This window comes from Zeugodacus cucurbitae, chromosome 3 (genome assembly GCF_028554725.1).
Source record: "Zeugodacus cucurbitae isolate PBARC_wt_2022May chromosome 3, idZeuCucr1.2, whole genome shotgun sequence".
Lineage (NCBI taxonomy): Eukaryota > Metazoa > Arthropoda > Insecta > Diptera > Tephritidae > Zeugodacus > Zeugodacus cucurbitae.
Window position 1 is genome coordinate 6650765 of NC_071668.1, and position 18964 is coordinate 6669728.

The window sequence follows — 18964 nt, forward strand, 5'->3', positions numbered from 1 at the left end:
CATGTTAACGGTAATGTTGCAAAATTACAACAATGGACTTTACCGCTTTAATAGTTTCGAGTTTTAGACGAAACTTCGATGATTGGATCACTGAGCAAGCAAATGGCTATATCTAAAGTATATGGCTATATCTTTAGATATAGCTAGCCTTTTATGAACAAATTTTTATTAAAAACAAAAATATTTTAAATTTATTAAAAAAATATAAAATATAAACAATTAATAATTTCTCTCTTTCTTTCATTTTCTCCCATTGCTTTGCAGTGCGTTTGCCGCTTTGACCGCCAAGGTGCACTGTGCGAGTTACCCATCATCATCAAGAATGCCGCCTTCTCGGGCGATTCATATGTGTCGCACCGCATCCACAAGGACATACCACATCATGAGTCATTGGATTCGGTGCTGCCGATGCATGTACAACTGAAGGTGCGCACACGTGCCACAAACGGTCTGATAATGCTGGCCGCCGCCCAGGGCACCAAAGGCGGTCACTACATGGCGTTGTTCCTGCAGAAGGGCCTACTGCAATTCCAATTCTCTTGCGGTTTGCAGACGATGCTGTTGAGCGAGCTGGAGACACCGGTGAATACGGGCAATGAGATAACAATAAGAGCGGAGTAAGTACTGGGCAAATATATTCGCATACAAAACTGGTTGGAAATATTTATAGATTTTTAAAAGAACTTGTATTTATTTAATGCTGATATGTCTATGTGCCTATATCTCTGTATATAATATGTAACAAAAAGAAATTGCCGTGCCCTAAATGTAGAAGTTTTTAAAAAATATTGCATATTTCAAGGCGCCATCTCCCTAAAATTGCATTTCTGCAATTATAAGCTTAATATCAAATATTCAAGACCCAATAAGAGTTATTGAATGTTATTATATCGAACAAAACGTTTAATAAATTCAGCTTTTTTAAAATTATTTGCATACTTTTAGGCTCCAAGCAACTTGTTTCTAATAACACAAGTATACACGGTTTTGGATCTGGGCAACCAAAAGTGGTTTCTATGACAATTGATGACACTGAATTCGAATCTTCATTTCGTTTTTTAAGATTAATTCTAGTTTTTGAAATAATCAAGAATTTTTTTTTTTATGATTTTTGTCTAATAATATTCATTTTATTAACTTAAAAGTAACATATCAGAAATGAAGATTGGTGGAACTTTGCCTTTTGTATTGTTTAGTATCTGTTTCACGTATTAGAGTCCAACAGTAGTCGCTCATCATGCCTTCATCCCAAAATCCTTGGTATCTTCTTTCAATGTTGGCTAGAACTTGGTTTAGCCGCTCTCCTTGTTCGTCGCTCGTATCACCCAAGTTTTCGGGAAAAAAATCGAGATGGGAATGTAGAAAATGGATCTTTAGAGACATTCTAGCTCCAATCTTTCGATAATTTTGCAACATATCGCCAATAATTTCCTTAAAATTAGGGGATTTGTGATTACCAAGAAAGTGGTGAACGATATTTTGAAAAGATGCCTATGCGGCTGCTTCATCGGGCGATAAACATTTTGTAAATTTTTTATCAGCCATTAATTTTATAATATCAGTTCTGACAAATATTCCTTCTTGGATTTTTTCATATGACAATTTAGGAAACAACTTAACAAAATACTGAAAAGCCGGTCCTTCACGGTTAATTGCTTTGATGAAGTTCTTTATAAGGCCTAGTTTAATGTAAAGAGGTGGCAGGAAAATGTCTTGTGGATTTACAAGTGGTTCAGCGGAGACGTTTTGATGTCCAGGCTTATCAAGCAGTGCCTGTAAGATTGGGAGAATTTTCCTCAATCGGTGTTTAATTACTGTTCCAGCAAACTGTGCTTGTAACAGCACAATGGTGCTATCATGCGAAAACTCGGAAACTAGAATCAATCTTAAAAAACTAAATGCATATTCGAATTCAGCATATCAAATATAGTTAAGAATCGTTCTTATCTGCTCAGATCCAAAAGTTGACCTGAATTTGTAAACTTGTGTAATCATATATATTTATACAATTTTTAAATCATAGTAACATTTTTTGCCTACAATCACTTTATGGAACCTCTTCAGTGTGTACAGGTGAAGAAACAAAGAGTTGAAAAGAAATATTTGCACACTTTCAGGCGCTAGGCAGCATGTTTCAAATAATCATGAAATATTAAATTAAAAAAACAAATAGTGCAAATTTCACGCCTACAGTCACCCTTTGGGAGTTCTCCAGTGTGGCCAGATGAAACAAATCAACATAAAAAAAATATAGTTGCATACTTTTAGGCGCTAGGCAGAATATTTCGTATAATCCTGAATAATTAATACAATTTTTTACTATTTTTATGCTATGGTATAGTTTCATAACATATTATGTATTCTAAAAGAAACACTTTAAGTCTCTTTACCGGGGTTTTATATAAAACTAATTTTCTGTCACTCTCTCTGCTATCCACAATGCATATTATTCGTTAAAGGAAGTCAAAAATTTTGCATAATCAAACTAAAACTTAATTCCGCTAAATTGAAGCTTCATCTGTGGCTAGGCATATGCTTATCATAGAAGAAAAACAAATATAGAACAGAGCGCACAAACTTCGTACTAATCTTTGAGTAATTCAACTGCTTAACCGTTGTTGGCAAACAGTGTAAACCGACTAGCTTGATAGCATTTAATCCAACAATACCCATACACACGCACACTCACACACATATACATCCACTTAGCAAAGGCAAAGCCAACCAGGCCAAGTCGATTGACTAACCAAAGCGAAGACCATTCACAAGACAAATCAATGCAAATACTTGCTGGTCATACACATACACATACAACAGCAACCAAAACCACAACAATAGCAATAACTACAATGATAGCCTAGGTAAAGGCGAAAGCCAAACACAAAGCTAAAGACGCCAAGCGCCAAAGCCAAAGCAACGAGGACGAGTGCCACGACAATTGTTATCGCGCTATAATTATCGTAATTGCGTGCACACAATAATGGCTCTTGAGGAAGTCAACCCCACACTCCACACTCCACGCTGTTGTTGAGCGAGTGAGTGTGATTGGAGTGAACTGTTTTACTTAGAGCGCGCCAAAGTGCTGAGGGGTCTGATAGGAAACGCCGCCGAAGGACATCATTTTGGCGTGAAAGCTCATTAAGGCTAAAAGCGGTAATTTCATGAGAATGCCCTTCCACTTACGTTGGCGCCACGCGCATCTATTTACATACCGGTCGGTGGTGGTGTCGGTGGAAGGTGTTGGTGCTCAACTACTATTTTAGCTTGCCAGCGGGTATATTTATTTTCTTGCTTACTCCTCATCATCTTCCTTATTGCTACGTGCGTTCTTTGCCATTTAGGCTTATGGGTTTCCTTTGACTAAATGAGTATTTACTCTATTTACTCGTGTTATTTTTATTAGTTTCATTTGCTGCTTACCTACTTATTTCACTATTTTCGATATTCGGTAAATAGTCCCGGGAGAGCAATAAAAAGTGTGTGGTGGTTTTGTGTCGTGCGTTCGACAGAAGCTTTTTTTACCAAGCTTGAAGACTGCATTATACACTAAGGACTTGGCAAGCAAGCCATAAAAAATATGCACCGTAATAAAAGCAAACATACAAACATACGAACATATATCTCTTATATTTCTATATCTATGTCTCGAGTATAATATATATCCACCCATTTGTATTTATGTCTGTGTACTCACTCATATCGCCCCAAAGCCCGAATGCTCTTAAACTGCCGTCTGGCATTATTATTATCGTTGTGCATGAGCATGAGTGCCGCTATTAGTAGTGCGGCGAAATGGTCAAGTGCGCCTTGAGCCAAAATGTTCAAATAGTGTACTCAAGTAATGCACTTCAAATGGTTATTATCTCTCTTACACATATGCACGCTTGCATGTGTGATATTTACTTGTGCGGCATGCCGTTATAAGTTAGTTCGTATGTGTTTATGTTCGATATTTGAGCAAGCAATCATAAATTTAACCTATTATATGTCGTTAGATGGACGTTAGTAGTAGCCAATAAGTAAAAAAAAAATTATATAAAATGAGCAGGAAATGCATCATCGGTTTTTATCATATATTCACTTAAATTCCTTGCTTAGATTTCAATGCGCCTAAATGTATGCAACTCTTTTTTATTACTTTCTACTCTGTTATCAGGAATCGCGTTTTAATGAGTTAAGTTATTGTTAAACATGCTTCAAATGACTAAGATTTTATATATTATTTTTTTCAAAGATATTAAATTTTTATTTTTATTTTTATAAAAAAATATTTCTAAAAAATTCAGTAAAACTTTTATAACATTTTAAATACCTATTATTTTTAAAATATATTTGAAAATAATTTTGTTTTTCAATTTTTTTTTTTTGATAATGTAAAAAATTATTTCTATAAAACTTATTAAAATATTTAGTTAGTTGAGTTATTGTTAACATACTACAAATGACTAAGATTTAATCTAAATATTTTGTCAAAGATATTAATTTTTTTTTTTTAAATTAAGTAAAATGCTTATAACTTTTTTAATCATTTTTTAAATATATTTGAAAATAATTTTGTTTTTTAATTTTTTTTTTTTTATAATTTAAAAAATTATTTCTATAAATCTTATTAAAATATTTAGTTAGTTGAGTTATTGTAAAACATGCTACAAATTAATAATATTTAATCTATTATTTTTTCAAAGATATTAAATTTTTATTTTTAATTTTATTAAAAAATTATTTCTAAAAAATTCAAAAAAATGTTTATAATTGTTTCAATAATTTTTAAATGTATTTGAAAATATTTTTGTTTTTTATTTTTTTTTTTTTTTGTAATAATTTAAGAAATTATTTCTATAAAATTTATTAAAATATTAAAAAAAAATTTCAATATTTTTATTTCAAAATTAACAATAATTTCATTTAATATTAGTTATTATTTATATTTAAAAATATTTTTTAAATAATTTTTATTAAAAAACTTTCTATATAATTTATTTACATATTTTTTTAGCTTTTGAATATTTTTATTGTAATAATTTTTGATTTGTTTTCTATTAAAAAAATTTTACACAAATCTGTTACTTTTTTATATTATTTTATTTTAAATTTTTATTATTTTATATTATTAAATATTTATTATTGATATTTTATTTTTAATTTATTTTAAACTTTTATCTTAATTCTAGATATTTTATACATTTTTACAATGTTTCAATTATTATATATTATTATTAATTTTAATTTATTTTTTTCAATATATTTTGCTTTAAATATTTTCTGCAATCTGTTCCAGTTGCCTAATTTTTTTACGAAATATATTTTTTTATATTAAATATATATAAATTTATATTCAATTTAATTTATAATTATTGTATTAATGAAAAAAAATTGTTTTTGTATAGAATTAAATATTTTATTTTTATTGCTAATATAGTTTTACTTAATTTATGCTGATATAATTGATTATATTTTTCCACAAAGAAAAAAGTATATTTTTTAAATATTTTATTGCTTTTCATTTATATTATTTTTTATTAACATTATTTAGTAAAGCTTTTTAATGTATTTTTTATTTATTTGCATAGAAAATTAAAATTTTAATTTATCCAAAAAAAAAACTTTTTTTCATTACTATATATATATTTTTTATTTAAAGTTTTTTTTTTAATATTTCTAATTAATATATTTTTTCTTTCTAATTCATTCATCTATTTTTTAGTCGCTCTCAAAATTATTTTTATAAAAATATAATACATAATAATTTTAAAAGCCTTAATACATATCCATAGTTTATTCAATTCAATATTTTATTATTTTAATTTTTTTTATTAAATTGTTTAAGTTCTTTGAAATTTGCTTTACCACTTTTACAACAAAAATAAGCCATTTAAGCATAAAAACGTGACATCTTAGTTACTGGTTCATTGAAAGCTTATAGCTATTTGTGTAAATGTGGCAAAATGTACATTTTCGATCCGCATTAAACGATGGTCAACGCATTTAGCACGAAATACGCATTAAATACTAGAAGTGTACACAGAAGTAGAAAAGCAAAAAACACATAGACTCCAGCATATACAAGCACAAACGTGCATATATATGTATGGTTGTGTGTATATAAAATATCGTTTGACTCAGAAATTTATAGCTCGTAAATACGCAAATAAATACGTAAACTACTACTTCCAACAAACACACACACACACACAGAGAGACATACTTATGCCACACACTTTATACGCACTTATGCGCACTTGTATGCTCTTGACTATCGTATTTTCGCCTAATTTCCGATATTATGGCGCTCACTCAGTCACTCAGCTGGTCATTTGCGGCGCCTTTGCTGTGGTCCTTTTTGGTCATGGCCAACAAACCATGTAAGTTGGCTTATTGCACTTGACCAACACTTGGCCAACAGTGCGAAGTGAAAGTGGCCGCCCTGTGTGTGTGTTTGTGTGTGTGTGTGTGTGGTTGAATCAATAAAATCATAAAAACGTGCACAAAGACACACATACAAATGTCTATATATATATATGTTTGTAGTTGCTTGATGAATATGTCGGTGAAGTGGCGTACAAATATGATTCACATGAAAAATGTGTGTTTTTGTGAGTTATTAAATGCTCATTCGAGCTCAAGTGGTGGGTCAAGTGGGTTTGTATGTAGTTTACAGAGAAATATGCATATATGGAAATATACTTGTTTATATACATACATATACTCAAAAATTAAATTTACGAAAAATCTGGCAACCCTATAGGCAAATATTTCATTTTCATTGAATTTAATTGAACATATTTCATGTGAAAGTACTAGCAGGGGGAGGCATTTATATTTAAAAATGTGTATATTAGTATATTTTTAATTAAAAATATAATACAGGGTGGTTCAAAAGTATATATTTTACACACGTTTGAAATGGTAGCTTTGTAGAGAATTGCTTCACAATTTCCCTGGTTTTAGTCGACTTGTCTGACGGTTTCAATTAAATGATGCACAAATCTAACGGCTGATTGCATACAGGGTGTTCCCAAAATTAAATGGCTTCACTGCAAATTTCGTATATAAAAAAAAATCATAACTAAATAGTTAACGGTTGATTGATTAAATAAAATATTTTTCGTACTTTTGAATAAAAAAATATTTTTTTTAATTCTTAAATTTGTAAAAAATACTTTAGGCGCACCCTGTATAAGATATATTTTTTCGTTTTTTAATACTGAAGATACTTTAAGACTATATTTTAATGAAAAAACAACAACAAAAATAGAAAAAATATTTATTAATTTAAACAAATTCCTTTAACTCTGTTTTTATAATTTTTCCAATGATGCCAGATCAAAAAAAATATATATATTAAATTATAAATTAAATATTTGCATTCAACTACCGCAAATATTAAAATACTTATTTGAAAATAGAACAAAACAAAAATAAAATAAAAAACAGCAAAATGTTTACCCTTCATTTGACTTTCAAAACTAATTTTCTTAATGCGAGCATCCAATGCAAACTAATGGATTGAAAGAAAAACTTATGAAATTCCCTGAGCTAAACTTAGCAATCGAATTGTCAATGGTCAAGCTGAAATTCATCAATAAAAAAGTTTTTGGCAGTGCCACTCGCTTTTCCAACTCATTGAACAAACGAAAGCTCGAAAAACAAAGGCGACAGAACATGAGCAGGAGGGCGCACACAGTGCTGGCGCAAATAGATTCAAATAGACAAGAAAACAGCACGAATGCAAGCAAATATATCTATGTGTGTGTGTGTCTGCATAGAAAAGTTTATCAATGATTTAGTTACAACAACTCACCTGAGCCTGCTGAGTTAACCGAAACCAACAATCAATGACCCAATTTGTTGCTACAATTCCTGTACAAACAAACAAAAGAAGAACAAAAATATAAATAAATAAATTGAATAAGAGCAAAGTAAAACAAAAAAGTTTAGAAATAGAGAAGTAAAGAAATAAAACACAAAAATAAGGAAATTGGAAAATAAACAATATGGCCAACATTTCACTCATTTCTCATATGAGCTACTAATAGAGGTCATTTCTCATTTTTTATGTTTTTACTTTATTTCAATTTCTTATTTTTTTCGCTTTTTTCCTACTATCTATACTGCATGACAGATATAGGAATACCACAATTTGTTTTGGAACAACAAAAATGCAGAAAAGGTAGCAAAAGATAAATAAATATTCTGCAATCACTGCAATTGTAACTCACTAAGTTCTACTCTCGAATGTCACATAAAAATGCCAGCACAAAGCTTAAACGATAAAAGCGAGTAGGAAAGAAAGAAAGTATAAAGAAATGAAATAAAAGCTACACACAACAATGTATAAAATATCAGGAATGAAAATGAGAAGGAAAAAACCCTTGCTAAAAGCAATAAATTAGCAAACTGAGAGCCAACACAAAGGCACAGCGCATTGTTCGAGATGAAATCGAGGAACCCTAGTAAAATGAAGAAAGAGGCACATAAGTTAGAGTAAACACGAGTGGGACCGAATATTAAGTCTATTTTAAGTAAATGATATGTAGAGTATTGAGGACAATATTTAAGATATATTGGTGTTAGACGAAGATGTGAAACGATTTTACTAACTCCATATCAATCTCAAAACGTTTTATGCGTTTTATTCAGCCATCATTCCCTTAAGCTGAATAAGTGCTGAAAGCCCAAAGTACTGAGTACCTTCCAACTTTCCAGTAAGATCCACCAACTTTTTTGGACTATTATTCTATACTATACTATTGACACTACAACCGTGTGTCGGTCTGGGCCGAGAACACAAAACTTCGCCAGTTGTCGCTAGCCTTTGAAAAGTCACGCCAATTGTACATCCCAAGTGCAGACAGGTTCTTGGTCTTTCCATTGGATGCGTGGGCGCCCCGGCTTCCATGGTACACCCACTGGTGCCGAATATAGTGATATTTTCACTAAAGCATCATCTTCCATATACACGACATGGCCTAACCAGCGGATTCTTTAAATTTTTCTTTACATAACTATATCCATGTCGTCATAGATCTCATACAGTTCATGGTTACATCTTCTCGATACCGCTTGCTGATGCGGACGGCTCCAAAGATCTTACAGTTCTCTCGAATGCTCCAAGTACCTTCGCATCTCGGGTTGTCATCGTCCATGATTCTGCGCCGTATAATAGGACGAGAATGATGGTTGGCTTATGGAGCATTTTTTTGAGAAGGATGAGAAGGATCGGATCTTTAGGATTTTCAAATATGGAAGATCTAATCTTTGCTCGAGGGCTTGTTATGACAAATCAAATTTTTGGTGTGGAAATCCTCTAATAATGCCAAATTATGAATGAAATCTTTGTTTTCGAAATTTCCGAAGTTCTACCATGGGAACACATTTCAACAACATACTTAACTTTAAGTCTTGGCAAAATATCGAACACACATATTCGACACAATCAATTCCGCCGCTTATGCTGAAACCATTTGATTTATACAACTCTATACCAAACTCACTGTCGTTTATGCCGTTAGAGACAACCGTTAGGTGTACAATTTTATTATACACAGCGCAACATCTGGTGAGAGTATCAAAATGAAAGTGAAAGATATTTTATTTTAAGGTATACGCCATCCCATAGTGTACTTCAATCACATTGTGGCAATTTCGCTGCATATTCCTGCTGCCATTGATGCTCGTCGTCGTGGTCGCTACTCCAATATGTACGACTATAGCGTAATATTTGTTGTTGTTGCCGCGTTATATATTGTATTTTTTGCTGTCCGTGCGTTGCGTTGCCAATAAAATTCACGTGTGTAACAATAAGGCAAAACACTCACGTACAAGCAGGTGGCACGCGGTCGCTATAAAATACGAGACGTTGCCAATACAATACTTTTATAATGGGCTACAAAGTAAGAAAAAATGTAAGCAAAAACAGCAACAAAAAGAGTTTGGTAGTTAAACATGGCTTCAAAATCGAATTATTATGCATAGCTGGCAGATTGGGACGAGTTGGAAGCGCTTCTAAAATCTTAAAGGAAAGTGGAAAAGAAAATAAGATTTGTTGTGGGAGCTGTAGTAGATGCAATCAATTAAAAAGTGACAGAGAGATTTATTATTTACAGGCGCACGTTATACAATTTATAAAATCGAATGAATATTCTTAAATGAATATATACAGTACAAAACGGCGAATAAGCCAGCAAATTTTAAATTAAATTGTTGAGAGGCAGAAACATGGAGAAGTATATGAAGTCAAGATATCTCTCAAAATCAATTTTCCACAGGCTGCTTATTAACATATTAAAAAAAATTTTGTCACCGAGCTGAAAATCGCTTCTTGTGGTATCTTAAATAATTCACTGACTGCAAAATTTAAAATTTTTCCAATTTTAGGAACAAGAAATCAACTGGAAGTGAGAAAAATTAAGATTTAACAGTTTTTTTTTACTTCCAAAAAATAGCAAAATGTGTATCGCAGCGCCACTTAGCGTAATTTTTAAATACAAATAATAAGCACAAATTAGTCTCTAATATAAAAATAAACAACACTGATCCACAAACCTTGAATTTACAAAATATATATATTACTAGAACGAATTGCACTCAATTTTAGACTAAATAATTGATAGGATGATTTTGTATTTGCTCAAAAAACGAGTTCTGAAGTTTCGAAATTGCTTTAAATTTCGTTTTTGTAAGTTTAAGACCTCATTTATTTACACTTCTATTAAGTAAGCCGCTTAAAATAAGATTTTCTCAAAAAAGTTGCCTACATTTTGGCGTATAAAGCAAAAGGGTTACACCAAATGAACTTTTATTTAACCGCTTTTTTACTTAAATATTTTATGCTTAAAGTGTACAAATTTCTTTGAATCCAAAATTCTTAGAATTATTTAATTGCATACATATAGGCGCATTCACAAAAATTTACAAAAGCTCATACAAACTTTAGAACAGCAAATATTTTGTTATATTATTTCATATTAAAAAAAAATATTAATTAATTCAATGTACGCTCTGCAACATTTAGTTGCCGGCAACACAATAAATAACATAGAAATATTCAATTGTCTGTGTTATCCGAGGCAAAAGATCGGAAAAGTGTACTTCTAACGAAAGCTACAAAGCATAAACAAACTTTGCCGCAAAGAATTCCAACTATTAGCTAGAAGCGTGTGTACTCATACTCCCTCCTTGCGTGGACGCTACGAGTACCTCCCCACAAATTGGCACACAAATACCACACAACACACATGACTTTGCCTACAAACATTTGCGCAAAAGTTTATTTATATAACATATTGAATTTGCACTATTTTCACATGCCAAACACACACATACTCGCACACATGTGAGTATGTAAATAGAAAAAGCAAATTTCCTCTGGCCAGCAGCCACACGCACTTCCCGCTGCGCTTCCGACTCCTGGAAAAGCATATGCAGCAGCTTACCTTTGACTGACCGCCAATAAATTCCTGTTCAAGGACATTGTGAATTGTGAACTACACGCTACAGCAGACGCACGTGTAACCATTGACAACAACAAAAAATAACTATTAGCACTTCTCTACAAACAAATACATTTCTAAGTCACACACAATCAACGACAAATAAAAACGGAAATGAAAGAGATCGTCGCATGCAAAAACAAAAACAAAAAAATGTATGCTGCTCCTTGTTGTTTGCTGTTCACAACAAATACAACAACACAAAAATATATGCATTGAAATACTTTGGAGTGGTGCTGCTGCTACATACAATCATACGAGGTGTGTTCAAAAAATAACGGGAATTTTAAAAACTCGTGAGCTCGGAGGACCCAATTTTATTCGATTTTCTTTTTGTTCGTGAATTCTTGGAAAAAAGAATACTCTTACGTTTATGCCCCAGCCTTATACGCTAGACATGGCTCCGTGTGAATTTTTCCTATATCCAAACATAAAGAGAACCTTAAATGACCATTCTATAAGCATACGAGAAATCGCTGAAAGAGTCAAAGGTCATCTAAAAATCGTGTTTGAGAAATGTTTCAACGTTTTGAAGAATCGCTGGCGTAAGTGCTTAATATACATTGGGACTATATTAAATGTAGGAAAATGAATAAATATTTTCTTCAAAAACACAAAAATTCCCGTTATTTTTTGAACAGACCTCGTACTTTCAAGTAGTGTTGCCGATGCTTTGGTTTGGTTAGTTACTGAGTTCAACGGAGCCAGCAACCACCTTTGCATTGACCTACGACATGCCCTGGCTGACTGCCTGGTCGCTCATCGGTCGACTATTGTTGACTACTGCAGTGCTGTTGTTGCTGTCGGCGCTGCAGCTGGGTAACCGGGCAATTTTGCTATTCGTTTAAGAAAACTTTTACAAGCGCTCGTAAATAAGCTTGTAAAAATTTGCGCCACAAATAACTAACGCATAAATAAAGTACCGCTACAAAGTGCAGACACATACACTACGCTCACCTGGCTCACCTGGTTAATGCAATAGTTGTCGCAGCTGGCGAAAGTTGCCAACGCTTGAAATTTAATTTTTTCTCGATTTTTGCGTAACCATTTACCTACTATATTTTCACACACTTTTCACTGGCAACATGTGTGTGGTTGTGTGGCGAAATTTTCCATTTAATTAAAAGCATAAGCGCTGAGTTAATTTCCACACAATTTCAGATATATTTATACAGTCAATTATGTATATAATTAATATGTCATAAATTTACACAATATTTGTACGTACTCGCATGCCTCTAAAATTTATTTCTTAACTTGTCACTTCCTTTTCCTAACTTTCGTTTTTTTTCATTTTTCTCGCTTTTTTTTCTTTGCAGATTGGACTTCAGTCGCAATTACACGCACTGCAATGCCTCGCTGCTGGTCAATGACACGCTCGCCATGTCGGGCGATCAGCCGACCTGGCTGAAATTGCTGCCGCCGCGCATGCACACACCGGAAGTGATACTCAACACATGGTTGCATTTAGGTGGCGCTCCACAGGCACCTATTGGTCTCATAATCGAACTTCCACCAGCTCAGAGTGGCACTGGATTCACGGGCTGTTTGCATTCTTTGCGCATAAACGAGGAGACACGCGAGATATTCGGGTGAGTAATGGGGTGATCGTGTGCTCTTGTAATGAAAATGTGTCTAGTTATCACGAACTGATCTATATAAATTTGGATGCACGACTTTCTTAAGTAGCTTAAGAAGTTCAGTAATGATCTTGGAACTGTTAAGATTTCGACTCGGAAGTCGAAATATATTGGATTGAGATATAGATAAGGTTCTGAGAAGTCACCGATAGACTATCCCAATTTTAATAACAAAAACTCCTCTTGTCGTCCCTGAAACGAAATACCCTTCACTCCATTTTCACATTAGAAGAAGATGCAATGCAATGATCACTTCTTGAGATAGACATAATCACTGTGGGCTGCTTCTTTTTATGTAAAGCAAGGAGAATTTAAATTTTCTCGGATCCTTAGTAAGAACAATTATAATCAAAATTCTTGAATGGTATGGGATAGGATATAGTTGGTCAAACTAATCGATTCCAACAAAAGATCAGTAAAACCTAATATATATACATCTAAGAACCTAATTTCTTTCTGATACCGAAGAATTAAAACTGACAAAGATACAGTCTAGGATGGTTATAGAGGTTCAAACGACCAACTGTACTTCGGTGTTATATTAAATGAGACTCTCTTCTCAGTCTCCGCCTTTTAATAACAATTTAATTTATTAAATCAGACGGATTCGTGAAGAGGATTCTACTAAGAAGGAGTAATTAAAGTTTTGGGCCGGGTTTTATTCGGTTATATTTTTACTTTCTCGAGATTTTTTCCACCTGACTTAACTCAACAATAACTTTCAGAGATCGCTTAATTAATTGGTGCCCTCACTCAGATTACATTACATAATTATTAATTACCGTTAGTTGAGCGAATCAACTATGCTACCAACTCTCACTCTCCACTTCTCTCGTTCAAATATCACTGATTCGAGTGCTGCTACTTGAGACCGTCTTGTTACAGGAGCGCGCTGAACTCACAACTTTCACGCCTTTGTGAAAAACTTTATTCCTTGACATCCTACATACACACATTTAAATAACGGTAGAGGCGATTATCGTTAAAGGGCGGCATTTTTAAGCATCACTGAGTGACAAACAATTTTCGTCGATAACTTTCAGCCAGCAAAGAAAGCGCACAAAATTTTCAATGTTAAACATTAGTTCAGGGCAACTAGAGAGCCGGTAATGTGAGCACACACAAATGCTGTAACAACAGCAACAACAACATAGCGTAGTAGTTGTAGTTGTAGTTAGAGTACAGTCACTTAGTTAAGCATATCTCGTAATTAATTTGTAAAGTTCGGGTAGCAAAAGTTTTCGATAACTAAACTCATTGGTAGACTCGTTGCAGCACTCAGAAATTAATTTAACTTTTCGAAAATGTCAATTGTGTGCCACTTGACCTCGCCGCGGGGGGTGTGAGAGTGAGTGTGACAAAGGGAATGTGTGAGAGAGAGAGAGAGGGATGCAGAGGGAGTGAATGTGAGAGCGAGATAGAGAGAGAGAGAGGAAGAGTGCGCGGACGGTGCGCTGACTATGGTAATGCTATTTACAGCGCAAAGATGAGAAACGCCGCAGCACTGTGGCACTAAAGTGCACTTAAGCACACACACAAACACACTCATATAGTATACCGTTATATTCGACAAGCGCACAGTGTGCTAATTTAAATGTCAATATTAACAGCAATGTAAGTTCATAAATATTTGTGTTGGTGCAACTGACCCATTAACTAACCCATTGACGTGCAGCTTTTATGAGTCCCTGTATTTGAGTGTGTGTTTGTGAGCTTGACTGCAGATCACGTGCAATCGCCATGGCTATCAATTGTGCTGACCGTAACGCGCTGCATATTATAAGCGAAACGAACATCCACAACCCCCGCTGATCCACATCACTCTCTCGCTAAAATCGAAAAGGTCCCTTCTCCATTGCCGCGTGGCCGTTCATCTTTTCAGTTTCCGCACACTTAACGCCAAAGAATCGCTTTCATTTCCATTTCGTTTCCGTTCGACGTGAAATTGTCATTCACAGCGCGACCATGCGACGACCCCCCGGCTTTCGCGATGCGACCCACCCGCGATTTTATGCGAATAGTCGCCTTTCTGCACTTTGCTTGTTGCGCTGCTCTCGCATATTTTATTCCAAGTGCATTCAAAACGACCAGAACTGCAGCGTTTAGTTCATTGTTTAAATACTTGAATGCTCGGAAATCGCATGACCGTTGGGTTCGCGACGTCGCCGCCGCCACCGTCACCAAAAAACCGTTAAAAGCGCTTTTGCACCACTTACCTGCTGTGCATTCGATTGCGCGGTGTGGATAGGGTGAGGGAGTGTGCACGAGGTCAGTAACAAAAGGTTCATAATGTCGTACAAGTGTCTATTCAATTGTGAAGCGTGAATAAAAATGAGAATGCAGCACGTGACATAGATATACACGAATTTAACGGTATTTCACTGCTTTACAACGTAGAAAATTTAAAATTTGCATGCCACAAAGTGTCCTTTAATTGAAAGGTGGTAAGTTTATGAGCTCTTTAAAGTAAAAATTTATGTGAAATGGTGAGACATTCGGCGACTGAAGCTAGGAACTTGAAATTAGTGAAAAAATATCGAAAGGGAGAGGCTGAAGAAGGAGATGGTGTTTAAAAATATTTTTGACCTCCTATGTGACGACCAATACCAACCAGCCTGTCTTTTAAGGAAAAAGTTCCTTAGTCGAACTCGAAAGCTTTATTGACCATGAAATCTTGGTCGGCGTAACTTTGAATTCTTGCCTTTACAGTTCCTCATCACAAGCAAAATCGGTTGAATGACAAGCTTACTCCATAGCCATAGGATTTCTGCAAAGCCTGCAGCTTTCAAGAGCGAATCCATCGGACCGGGTTGCATATTGGGTAAAGGCAAGACTGGCCCTGGTTTCCGATATTCACTCAGAACTTTCGAAATCCGAAAAGTTTATTCGCATTTAATCCCATGTCCCCATAGCTTTTTGATTGATATTTAATGGTTGATCCGTTGAACAGTTTGGAAATATTTAGGCCACTTAACAACCGGGTGTAAATTGTGCTATAAGACCTTTTTTATAGATACTGTTTATAATTTTAACACTTATCTTTTTCCTTTCTGATCTCTTACGCTACAGTGACGCTTTGGACGGCTTTGGCATAACAGAATGTGGTTCACTCGCCTGCTTGTCGAGTCCGTGTCGCAATGGCGCTGCTTGCATCAAAATCGAAACCAACGAAGTCGATGAAAATGGCGAAAAGGCGGAGAAATGGAAATGCAAATGTCCAACCGGTTATATGGGACCCACTTGTGAAATCTCCGTTTGTGAAGATAATCCCTGTCAATATGGTGGCACTTGTGTACAGTTTCCAGGCAGCGGCTACCTATGCTTATGTCCGCTGGGCAAACATGGTCACTACTGCGAACACAGTAAGTAGAATTTCACGGAAAATTGTCCATACACATGCACATGTTTGCATAACACACACAAATTCGAAGAAAACATCCTCATCCCAGCAAATCGTTAAGCTTTTTCAAGTGTTCAGTGTTCGTGCATCCAGCCATTCGGTAATGTTGTACTCTCGTCCATATGTACTCGTACTCGTACTTGTAAGTACATTGGAAAGCAGTCAACTAATCTAAATTATACTCTCCAAAACCCTCGTGAAACCCACTCCTTTTTCTTTTCCCACAATTATCCTAAAACAAACAAAAAAGGCTTTCCTGCCCATACGATTTCCCCCGCTACAATTAAAAATCTTACAGATCTCGAAGTCGCCTTGCCGTCGTTCTCCGGTAGCGTTAATGGACTCTCGTCATTTGTGGCCTACACTGTGCCCATACCGCTGGAGTACTCGATCGAGTTGAGCTTCAAGATATTACCGCAAACGATGTCACAAATATCACTGCTCGCCTTCCTTGGACAGTCCGGTTATCACGATGAGAAGAGCGACCATTTGGCGATCAGTTTCATACAAGGCTACATTATGCTCACTTGGAATTTGGGTGGTGGACCGCGACGCATATTTACACAAAAACCGATCGATTTCCGCTTGGATGCACCACGTGTTCCGTACGAAATCAAAGTCGGACGCATTGGCCGACAGGCTTGGCTTTCCGTTGATGGCAAATTCAATATTACTGGACGTTCGCCGGGCAGCGTCAGTCGCATGGATGTTATGCCTATACTATATTTGGGTGGACATGAGATCGCGAACTTCAATACGCTGCCGCACGATCTTCCGCTACATTCAGGCTTCCAGGGTTGCATTTACGATGTGAACTTGAAGGCAGGTCAGGTGACTGTGCCACTCCAGGAGACGCGTGGTGTGCGCGGACGTGGTGTGGGCCAGTGTGGCACCAGGGAATGCCACCGACATGCATGCCAACACGATGGCGCTTGCTTGCAACACGGCGCAACGTTCACGTAAGTTTTCTGAAACTTTACGTATTAGTCGGAAAGTGATTTGAAATTTTGTTCCTCAATTTTAGCTGCATCTGCCAAGAAGGCTGGTACGGACCACTCTGCGCTCAACCCACCAATCCTTGTGACTCATTCAACAACAAATGCGCGGAAGGCTCAACTTGTGTACCGCTGGTGAATGGCTACGAGTGCGACTGTCCGGTAGGCAGAACTGGCAAAAATTGTGATGAAGGTGGGACTCGTCTTCAGAATTTACATTTTTATCTTTTATGAAATAATTAATTTCATTTTCGCAGATATCCGCTCACTAAGTGATGTCTCGCTAACCGGTCGTCGCTCATATTTGGCAGTACGTTGGCCCTACCTCTATGATAGCGCCGACAAACTTGGTTCGAAACGTTCGCAAATCATCAGCTATCGCAACTTTACGAAGAAACTGATGCCACCGAAACCAATTGCTTCCTCAAATCAGCACTTTGTCATGAAATTACTCAATGAGGTGGAAAAACAACGAAATTTCTCACCAGTACCGCTTATGGGTTCGAAGACTTTCGAGGAGCATCATCGCGTACAATTCTTCTTCATTGAATTCCAGCTGCGTCCACTCTCCGAACGTGGTCTCCTACTCTACTTCGGCACTTTGAACAACAATCAAGATAAGAAGGTCGGTTTCGTCTCGCTCTCACTACAAGGTGGTGTCGTGGAATTCCGCATATCGGGTCCCAGCAGCCATGTAACGGTCGTACGCAGCGTACGTATGCTCGCAATTGGCGAATGGCATAAGATCAAAATGGCACAACGTGGACGCTGGCTGACGCTCTGGGTTGAGGGTAGCGCGTCATCAGCTTTAGCACCTTCCGCCGAAGTACTCGTCGAACCCGATTCGCTACTATACATTGGTGGCCTGAGAGATTTATCGAAACTGCCACATAATGCTATCTCCGGTTTCCCGATACCATTCCGTGGTTGCGTGCGTGGTCTGGTAGTCAGCGGTACGCGCATTGTGCTCAACGAAACAAATATAATGGGTAAGTGTTGAGGGAGAAGCGTCTCGGAACTGTAGATTTGTGACTGACAACTGTCGTTTTCTTTTGCAGATTCTCGTAACATACGCGACTGTGATGGCACTGCCTGCGGCGGTGATTCCTGCGAGGCGGGTGGTCATTGCTGGCTCGATGAGAAGCTGCAACCCCATTGCATTTGCCCCGAATATGCGAAAGGTGATCGTTGCGAATACTCGGAGAGTTGTAAACTGATACCATGCAAGAATAATGGACGTTGCTTGCGCAGCGGTCGCTGTTCGTGTCCGAATGGCTGGGGTGGATTTTACTGTGAAATAGGTGAGCGAATGTAGAGTGTATGTTTGTAAGTAAAATAGGGGGAGCATAGTTAAGCGTTCCCAAGACGTACTAGACATATATTCCGAAGGATCACAGACTCACTGATGGAAACTGAAAGTTCTTAATGTGGTACTGA

The 18964-nt window shown here is 35.9% G+C and overlaps 2 protein-coding genes across 8 annotated transcripts in view; one reads left to right on the plus strand and one right to left on the minus strand.

The window, feature by feature from the left end:
- LOC105217917 (protein eyes shut) overlaps positions 1-18964 on the plus strand; it is a 188010-nt gene that overhangs the window by 159024 nt on the left and 10022 nt on the right. For 4 of the 6 annotated variants that reach the window (XM_054228189.1, XM_054228188.1, XM_054228187.1 and 1 more), the window contains 7 exons: positions 265-617; positions 12812-13084; positions 16202-16494; positions 16783-17491; positions 17557-17720; positions 17785-18516; positions 18586-18828. In XM_054228189.1, coding sequence (XP_054084164.1) covers positions 265-617; positions 12812-13084; positions 16202-16494; positions 16783-17491; positions 17557-17720; positions 17785-18516; positions 18586-18828 — 2767 coding nt within the window. The remainder of the gene's footprint in view (positions 1-264; positions 618-12811; positions 13085-16201; positions 16495-16782; positions 17492-17556; positions 17721-17784; positions 18517-18585; positions 18829-18964) is intronic. The other 2 variants (XM_011193166.3, XM_011193167.3) reach the window with 1 other exon arrangement.
- The window catches only part of LOC105217919 (uncharacterized), a 143918-nt gene that overhangs the window by 117231 nt on the left and 7723 nt on the right, over positions 1-18964 (minus strand). For both annotated transcript variants that reach the window (XM_054228194.1, XM_054228193.1), the window contains exon 2: positions 7802-7860. The gene's annotated coding sequence lies outside the window, so the exon portion shown is untranslated. The remainder of the gene's footprint in view (positions 1-7801; positions 7861-18964) is intronic.